This window comes from Haliaeetus leucocephalus, unplaced genomic scaffold, assembly GCF_000737465.1.
Source record: "Haliaeetus leucocephalus isolate CR32 unplaced genomic scaffold, Haliaeetus_leucocephalus-4.0 Scaffold144, whole genome shotgun sequence".
Taxonomy (NCBI): domain Eukaryota; kingdom Metazoa; phylum Chordata; class Aves; order Accipitriformes; family Accipitridae; genus Haliaeetus; species Haliaeetus leucocephalus.
In genome coordinates this window covers 492008-501224 of record NW_010972580.1, presented here as the reverse complement: position 1 = coordinate 501224, position 9217 = coordinate 492008, and the positions used below count along the sequence as shown (strand labels likewise).

At 64.5% G+C, this 9217-nt stretch overlaps 1 protein-coding gene across 1 annotated transcript; it reads right to left on the bottom strand.

Annotated features, from left to right (window-relative positions):
* Positions 1-605: 605 nt before the first annotated feature.
* Positions 606-9088, bottom strand: ACBD4 (acyl-CoA binding domain containing 4). Its single transcript, XM_010561327.1, has 10 exons — positions 8973-9088; positions 8744-8864; positions 8578-8662; positions 8385-8505; positions 5644-5757; positions 4323-4429; positions 3377-3527; positions 1744-1913; positions 1295-1339; positions 606-947 (listed from the first exon to the last, which is right to left on the bottom strand). Exons 1-10 carry the CDS (start codon positions 9040-9042, stop codon positions 837-839), a joined length of 1095 nt encoding a protein of 364 aa, XP_010559629.1. The 5' UTR covers positions 9043-9088; the 3' UTR covers positions 606-836.
* Positions 9089-9217: the final 129 nt, after the last annotated feature.

Below are 9217 nucleotides of genomic sequence, written 5' to 3'. Positions count from 1 at the left end.
CCCCGGTGACAGCCACCGCCGGCCGGTCACCCGAAGCGGGACGGGAGGTGCTGGCAGCGGCCCGGCGGCACCAGAGGCCTCGGCCTGCGGGATCCCACCTGCGCCGGGAGCCGCCCCCACCCGCGGTGGCACTGGTGACAACGTGGGGACGGGGACCGGCGTGGGAGGAGTGGTTGGGGTCTGGGGACAGGGCCCCCCCCCCCGCTGCACCGGGGGGGGCAGGGACGGGCAGCTGCCACCTCTGCCCGCTGCGGGGACAGCGGGGTGGCCAGGCCGGAGCGGGGTGACCCTGGTGACGGCTGTCCCCTCCCCGCGGCAGGGCGGCAGGCAGCCCGGGCTGGACTGAAAAGGCAACTTTAATTCAGGCAGGTTCAGACGTTCAAGCACTTCATGGAACTGGACTCTGGGGACAGGGACGGTGGCTGCGTCGGCACCCCCCCCCCCCAACCCGCCCAGCACCGGGGCGGCAGTGCCGGCGGGCAACCGGTCCGTCTGTGCGCGGTAGCGAGGGGATCCCCCGGGATCCCGTTTGAGGCACTGGGGCGATCCCACGCCCCGCTCCCCGTGGACGGCCGGTCCCTTTGACATCCCGGCGGTGCTGGCGAGACCCTGAGAGTGACGGTGGCTCTCGGCGGCGCGCGGTGGCTCCCCTTCCCTCGGGGTTGGGGTCCCGGCCTGCAGGAGACCCCGTGGCTGGGTGAGGCCATTCCCTCGTCGATCCCGTGGTGCTTCCCCAGCTCGTGCTAAGCAGGATGGGGAAGGAGGGGTGGTGGTGGCCCGGCGGGGCTGCCCTGCGCCCTGTCTCGGGGCCGGCGGTGGCAGCAGGGACACGGCGGTCACCTCTTCCTGCCCTGCCAGCGGCGCAGCAGCCACTGGGTGATGAAGGGCCAGGTGACGAGGAAGAGCAGAGTGCGTGGGGAGACGGGCAGGGGCCACAGGAACGTTGCCTGGGGAAGGGAGAGAGAGAGGGGCAGCGTGGGGAGGGGGACAAAGGTGTCGCCGGTGTGACCAAACATCCCCCCCAGCCCTCCGCTGAAAGGCAGGCGGCAGCAGGCCACTGTCACATCCGTCACCCTGTGGAGATCTTGCATCAACGCCGTCGTCCTTGGTGCCCAGATGCTGGGGACGTGCCAGGGATGTCACCTGCTTCCCAGCTGAAGGACCTTTCCCTGACCTGCCCCCCTCCATGCTGCATCTCCAGGCCCCCAGGGGCCATCAGGCAGCCAGGCCCCTTGGAGCAGGCAGCGTGGGGCAGCATGGCCACCACCCAGCGCCGCCCCCACCTCCAACTCACCTTCGGGGCAAACGGCTGTCCAGGGTCGGTCCCAGCTGCATCCCCCTGCAAGACAAGAGAGGGTTTGGGGTGCAGGCGGGGCTGGGCACCTCCCCCTTCCAGCCCCCACATCCCCATCAGAGGGAGGGAACAGGGAGAAGCGAGCCCACTTAGGGCTCCTGCAAGGGATCCGGACACTGCAGCCAGGCTGGGACCCCAGGGGCAATGGGAATGACGGGGGCAGCGGCTCCCTGCCTGCACCTTGGGGCAGATCAGAGCAGCACCAGCCTCCGCCCTGCCAGGATATGTCACCAAACCCTGAGGTCTCTCTGCACCTGGGCCACCCCAGGCTGCTTGTTTGCAGGGACCGGAGCCAAGCCCTGCCGGCTTGGGCTACACCAAATCGGGGAATCACAACCCTGCCAGCCAGCGTCGGCGCGCAGTGGCTCCCCGCGTGGCACGGCACGTACCTGCGCGGAGGCGAGCGTCTCCAGCTTGCTCAGGCGCTCCAACACTCGACGCATGTCATCCTGCAGGGCTCGGACGGTGCTGGCCACACGGGCATCCAGCTCTGCCGGCAGCCCCAGGGTGAGCTTGGGGGCGCTCCCGGCGTCCCGCTCTCCTCCAGCGAGGTGGAGATCTGTGGGGCACAAAGATGGGCACTGCTCAGAGGTGGCGGGGCAGGCACACAGCACACGTGGCAGTGCTGCTTGGATCAGGCAGGGCAGGCTGAGCATGGCCTCACGCTCCCCGAGGACCCCCAGGGCTGGCATGGCTCGCTCTCTACGCTGTCGCCCAACGGCCAGCAATGGATCTCCTCAGGTGCCTGCACCACACCGTGGGCTGCCCACGCGCTGCTGGCTCTGCCTGCACTGCAGCTGCTCCAGGCAGAGGTGGGAGCTCCCAGCCCAGCCTGGCGGCCCACATCCCCCTCCACCAGCCGGCACCGGGCCTGTCCCCGGGGACACGGACCACCATGTCCCCCAAGCGCAGTGGTGCTGGCAGTGGGGGACCTCCGGCCCACCGATGCAGCAGTGCACGTGGGTCACCTCCCTTCACCTGGTGAAGGCGGGATGCTGAACACCAGGCAGGATGCCTTGCCTGCGCAGCTGCCTCCCCGCCAGGCCCTTGGGCTCAGCGAAGGCCCCAAACCAGCCTGCCAGCAGCCCGGCAAACACCCAGATAATCCGCCCTGCGAGCGGGAGGCAGGCAGGGGCTTGCTGCCAGGCCCTGTGCACGCCGGCACCCCAGGGGACAGCCCAGCCCGGCTTTATCGGCCTCGTTACAAGTTAACTCCCAAGGTCAAGCAGCCCAGGATGGTTTGCAGAAACGTCAACGGGGGGAAGATAAGGGTGAGACTGGTGGGCTGTACCCAGGTGAGGCGGCAGCAGCACGCCTGCTCTCCCATGGGTGAGAGTGGCAATGCCACCCTGGAACAGAAAGCCCCCCAGGACGTGTCTGGGGAGAGCCGCAGAGGTTGGCAGGAGGCTCCTTGTCCCCGCTCTGCAGCGGCGCAGCTCGGGGCCTGGTTGTCCCCAAACACCGGCAGCAGCAGCGGGTGGTGTTAAGCGAGTGGTACCGCAGGAACAGGGCGTCCCTGGGACCCACACCTCCAGGGACACGGCCCAGCTTCACCCGCTCCCCTCCCGAGGAGAGCTCACCCCCCACCCAGCACCACCCACATCCAAAGGCACCGGGCAGAGATGTGCGCAGCAGGGACCATTGGCAGGAGCTGGGCACAGGCAGCCGGGGACCTGCACGCCCCACCCAGCTGCTGGAGAGGAGCCAGCAGAGCGTCCTCCAAATTTAGGCAATTTAGCAGCGTTGCGAGAAACAGGCAACACAGGGGATGTGTCGTGGAGGGGTAAAGACACCAAACTGATTGGGGACCAAGGGGTGAAGAGAGGGGACGCTCAGGACTTCTTGTGGCTACTGAACGATCCCCCCCCCCATGGGTGCTGGAGCCAAACTGTTCCCTGTTGGTGGTCACAGACCCTCACCTCTCCACTCAGCCCCTGCACAACACCCGACATCCAGCCCTGCTTGCCGGGAGGTGGGGAGGGAGCAGCGGGAAGGCGCGCAGGAGCCAAACGCTGCACCCACCTCTCTCAGAGCCAGGGGCTGCGAGGCCAGCGCTGCTCCTCCCCTCTAGTCTTCTTCCTTCACCCCGCTCTCCCTGCCCAGCGCCTCGGGGCGTTGGGGGCTCAGGCCCGGCCTGGACGCCATTCGGGGAGAGACCCAGCGGCTGCCCAGCCTGCGCGAGGGGAGAGAAGAAGGGCCCTGAGACCCCCACTCCCCTACCCAGGGGCTGCGGGGTGACAGCAGGTGATGCCAGGGCAGCGGTGGCGTCTCTCCCCCTATCCCCTGGTGGCATTTTTGCTGGTGGAGGGTGCACAGGGCTGAGCGAAGCCAAATCACACCGGCAACACCAGTCAGCACCCAGTCTGGGAGGCGACAGAGCTCTAGAACCTCAGAGGGAAGCAAGGTGCCCAGGCTCGAGATGGCGAAAGAGCTCCAGGAAGAACCCAGGCAGCCGGGCGGCTTCCTCCCTCCTGCCCACCGGATCCGCCAAGCCTCGCCATAGCACCTCAAGTGCCAAGCGCTGCTGGTGGCAGCCGAGTTGCCCGATAGCAGGGAGCAGAGAGCGAGTGGCAGGGGTGCAAGTGAGGCGCCCGCACCAGCCCCGCTTGGGGCTACCAGCCTTGCTCAGCCCTGGCAGCCCACCAGTGCCCCACTGGAGCCGCACCGCAGGAATGAGGTGGGCCACGGGTGGTACCGGGGTGCATCACAGGCTCCTCAGCCTCCCCTCGGTGACGGGGACCAGGCTCCAAGAGGGACACAAAACACAGAGGGGTGCATCCAGGTGGCCCCATAGGTTCTGGGAGTCTCACCAGGCTCCCAGGATGGCAGTGCCGTGGTGGCGTGTGGAGCTGGGGGAGCTGACAATACGGAGAGATCTGCCTGTACAGTGCGGGCAGGGCAGGGCTGGCAGCAGACAAAGCCTCCGCCGCGTGCGGCAGGACTCCAGTGCTTCCCAGTCCTCCGTTACCTGCTCAGGCTCCATCTGCTCCAGGGTATCGCAGTACACGTCCCCCTCGGAGTCACTGGTCACCTGGCTACCCTCAAGCGCCTCGGTGGCAGGAGCCAGCCCACCTCCTGGAAGGGAAGCACACAGCTCAGCCACGGGCAGCGCCGGCAGGGCAGAGAGGCATTCCAGCAGTGTCTGGAGGGCAGCAGAAGCTCAGCACAGCCGCAAGGCAACAGGTCCGCAAGCATGCAAGAAGGCAGCATCTGCATGCATGGGGCGAGCCAGAAGGAAACCGAGGCACAGAGGGGGAAGGAACGGGCTGTTACTAGCACCCGGATTGTGGCCGTGAATCCAAGGACCAAATTCCCCCTTCTCCTGCCCACAGTGTTGCAGAGCCCTGCTCACAGGCCGGCATGCCCTGACGCAGTGCCATTTTAGGGGGGGGTTTATCTGCCCATGTGCAGCTCCCACCTAGGGAGAGGGCTGCCAGGGCAGCCAGCCGAAACCCCAGCACAGTGGGGAGCCTCTCCAGCAGGATCCACGGCCCTGGCTCTGCTGGCAGTGAGCAGGTACCATTCGCACAAGACCAACTGCCACCGGGGTGGCAGTGCGCCCGCTGTGCAGGCAGGGACGCTGCCCAGCTCCCTGCGTGCTGCCAGCCTGGGCACACTCGGATGGGCACAGCCTGGATGCAGGCAGCTTGCTTGGTGACTGTATATGCTCCTCAGGGGAGGGCCAGGCCAGCGGCGGGAGGATCGCCTCCCCGGAGCACCCTACCCAACCCAGGGCTCAGTGAGAGGCCCCCCGGGCTGGGAGAGCTGCCTGTGCCCTTGAGGGAGGCACACTGCCGTGGGTAGGTGAGCATATGAGGGGCCGTACAAGAAAAGCCAGGCCCAAGGCGTTAGCCACAGCACAGGCAGGGAGGGCCTGGGCTAGGCACCATGGCTCCCAGTGCGTGGAAGGGGTGGGCTTGGCTCGAGCTGAGGGAGATCATCCCCTCCCGGAACATGAACCTTCCAGGGCGGTGTTTTCCCAGTCCACAGGGAAACACCCTTGCCTTCTCCCTGCTGTTTAGCAGAATCAGGCCCCTTTGCACAGGTAAGAGCAACGCAGGGTCGAACCAACACACCCAGGGTTACCCTGGCATCGAGAATGGCACCGAGAGCTGGACCCATAAAAAGCTCCAGCTTGCCGTGACTCAGGCAACGCCTGAAAGAGCGGCAGGATTGGACCAGAGGTGCCTGAAGCCAACAACTGTGTGGGCGGATGGAGGCCCAGCCCTGTCACTGGTGACTCCTCTGTGGGGTCTCTGCCGGCTGCTGGCCACACCAGGGAGACCAACCTGGCACGTTCTGCCCATTCCGCTGCTCCCCAGGCAGGGCGTCTTCCGGGCGCTCCATAGCTGGGCTGCTTGCTGGGACGTCCTGGCTGGTGTTGGCCATCTGCTCCTGACTGCCTGCACAGAGGGGAAGGGGCAGAGGAGAATTAAAGCGTTGTGGGTGATCCTTGCAGCGCAGGCTCTCTGTGGGCTGGGCTCAGTGCTGCTTTCCTGCCAGCATGGCTAGGGGACATGCAGAAGTGGGGCCACCTTCCTGCCAGGCAGGCCAGCAGCCTCCAGACATGCGCAGCGGCTGGCAGAGATGGAGAGGGGCCATCTCCGTTTGCCGGCAGCCCAGGAATCAACGCAAACTCTACCCCGTGCAGACCATCTTGCTCACCCAGGGGTGGCAGGGGACTCCCCGTCCCCCCAGCCGCTGCGGCAGGAGGCAGAGGGATCAACACTGGCCAATAGCTGGGAAGACACCAACGGGTGACAGCCACCATCCCCTAGCAGGGCACAGGGTGCACCAGCAATAATGAACAGAGCCCAACACAAGAAGTGTTGGCTGGGGAGAGCCTTGTCTAGGCACTGCACACTGCCATCGCCTGCAAGGGCTTTCAGCAGGCAGCAGCACCCCAGAGAAGGCCTGAGACAGCTGCCTGCCCGGGGATCCAGCCCTCCCCACTGCCCCGCGGAGCCCACGGGGTTAAGCCCAGCCACGTTTCCAGCAGCCCCCAGGACTTTGCTCCCTGCTTCTGGCCAGGCAGGTATGTGGCAACGCTGCCCTGCCTGCGCCTCGCCTGCACATCTCCACCATTCCCAACCTGCCTTTGCCATGACAGCAGACCCATGGCCGTGGGACACCCCCCCCCTGAAGCCCAGCCCAGATGACTGAATCCCCTGAGGGGACAAGAGCAGCCCACACCCCACACAGGAGTTAGCGCCAGGGCTGCTCTGCTCGAGGACTGTCACCGTTCCCAAATCTCTCCTCCGTGTGTGTGCTGTGACCCACAGGGGTGGGTGGGTACAGGCAGGGTCCTGTCACCTCACACATCACCATGCCAGGGCAAGCTTGGCTTCAACACCGGCCCCTCCAGTGCCCATGGGGCTGGCAGAGCAGCACCGGGCCTGTGTGTCAGGGCTTAATTGTTGATTCCCAATTGCTTCAGTGTCTTGGCCTATGTCTACAAGATACCAGTGAAAGCTCCACTGACTGGAGATCCATTGGGACCCTGAACCATTCATGATTTGGGTTCCATGTACCACTTCACGGTGTGTAGACTTGGTCAAGAAATAAAACCAAACCTGCCCAGACTCTGCCCACGCAGCACCTCTGTCCCCCTGCCTGCCACGCTCCACTCTCACCCGCCGCAGCATCTGAAATCACCTCTCTGGATTATCGGTAACAAAAGCTGCAATTGCACAAAATCTGAAGGTGGGTCTGAGAACCTTTAACACAAATGACTCAACAGCTTAAGAAGTTCAGTGGTTTAAACCACCGTTTCAGGCACCTCAGGCTCATTTGCTCCACAGATGCTGCCAGGTTTAGATTTAAGTGACAGCATCATTTATAAGTGACACTAGTGCAGGAGGACACTCCCAAGTGGGTAATGACCAGGAATTTAGACCCAGATTTTACATTCCAGAGAAAAATCAAATCTATTTGCCTTTTAAAGGGATTCAGCATCAAAATGGAGAACAAAAGCGCCTGGGTACCACAGGAAGGAGCAGCCATCCTGAGGCCAAGCCTTACAGGCAAGGCGTTTTCAGCATCCTTGTTGGAAGCAGGGGGTGACAGCAGCTGTCAGACACAGGACAGATGCCTGGGGACAGTTGGGGAGTGAGTCTATTTGTCAATGCTCTTCCAACATTAGCAAAGCACTGATAGTTTACACACCCGCTGTGAATATACCCTGAAAGCTCATCTGCTGCTGAGCTTATCTACTGGAGATGCGGCACAGCCAAACCTCCAGATGTGCAGCTGGCAGGTTTGCTCCACAGTAGCTGACACCTTTCTGAACCACCACGTCCAGCCCCTCACTCCCTCAGATGCTTCTCACAAGTCAGACACACTGAGGACTGCCCTGCTCCAGGGGTGGGACGGGTCCCCAGCCACCTCCCAGCATGAGGCAGCAGCCACAGGCATGGAAAAGGCTGGGAAGGACTCTTCTCTAGCACAAGGCGGTCTCAGTAATCCTGTTTCTCAACCCCAGTTTCTCCACATCCACTCCACTGCAAAAGCTGGCTGGCCTATCCAGATGTTTACATCAGATGACCCAGACTCTCTGTACACAGCCTGCCTTGCCCGGAGGTGGACCGGCGCCAAGAGAAAGCACAGCCTCCCTGCCGCAACACTCCACGGGAGCTGATCCCTGCTCTACCGTGTACAGGGATTTGGGCCAAGGGGCATTTGGAAGCCAAATCTCAAGTTCTCGCCTCAAAGTTTTGTGAAGAGAAAGCCCAGACTGAAGAGACAGCTGCTTCACTTGAAGACACACTGGTTTGGTGGTGCCCAAACAAGCACCTCTGCAGCAGCTGCACCATGGCAGGGGAGTTGGATGGGAGGTGGTGCGTCCATCCTGTCCCCCCCTCAGGGAGCAGCAGAAGGATGTGCCCTGGGGAAGAGCAGAGCCCAGAGGTGATGGTGGTACCGGTGCAGAAGCAAGCAGGGAACAGCAGAAGTGATGTGCCAAGAGAGAAGAGTGTGGCACAGAGGTGAGGGATGTGCTGGGCACGAGCAGGGCGCAGCAGCTCCCACTCACCCCCTTTCCTCTTGAAGAAGGCCTCAGGGGGCCGGGGCATGTCACGGATCACCTCGTAGAGCGGCTCGAAGTACCCGAACATCTCCTCCGTCGTCTCATCCATGGGCACCGTGTCAATGATCTGGGGAGGGGCGCAGCTCACGATGGGCACCACCGAGCGCCCGACCCCAGCCGCTCTCCCCCTCCCCGTTACCTTTTGGGCCACCTTCTTCATCTCAGCCACATACGCTGCCATCGCCTCCTCCTTGGACATCCTCCCCAGGCTGTGCCAGGCATCCCTGCGGGCGACAGCGGCCGTGAGGTGGGAAGGAGTGGGGTGAACCGGTCCCGAAGTGGGCAAACCCCCCCGGGGACCTTACCACTTGTACCGGCCGATGGGGTCCCAGAAGCCGGGCCTTGGGCCTTGGCAGCGCCCCGCCGTCGCCTGCTTGTAGTAGCTGTAGAAACGCAGCATCTCCTCATAGGAGGGCCGGTACGAACCTGCGACGCGACACGGCCTCAGCGGAGCCGGGAGCGGGGCCGGGGCGCTGCGGCCGCGGCCGCCGCCGCGGCCGCAGCACCCCGGGCCCATTCCCGGCCCCTACTCACCGCTCCGGGGCAGCCCTTGGATAACCTGAACGGCGGCGCGGAACTGCGCCCCGCAACCCGCCTCCTCCATGGCGCCGGCACCGGCCCCGACACCGACACCGGCCCCCGTGCGTCCCTCCCTGAGGGGAGAGCGCAGGGACCAATCAGCGCCGGCCTTCCATCGGCCCCTCCCCGCCGCTCCCAATCAGCGCGCCGCTTCCGAAACGGGCCTCCCTGCCCCTTTCCCGCCCCCCCCCCCGGCCCCC

Excerpts from the sequence above, each read along its gene's own strand:
- ACBD4 (XM_010561327.1), bottom strand. The coding sequence starts at position 9,042 with ATGGAGGAGGCGGGTTGCGGGGCGCAGTTCCGCGCCGCCGTTCAGGTT. Across the intron at positions 8,663-8,743 it reads CCCATCGGCCGGTACAAGTG|GGATGCCTGGCACAGCCTGG; the intron begins GTAAGGTCCCCG and ends TGTCGCCCGCAG. Across the intron at positions 3,528-4,322 it reads AGCAGATGGAGCCTGAGCAG|GCTGGGCAGCCGCTGGGTCT; the intron begins GTAACGGAGGAC and ends CCCCTCGCGCAG.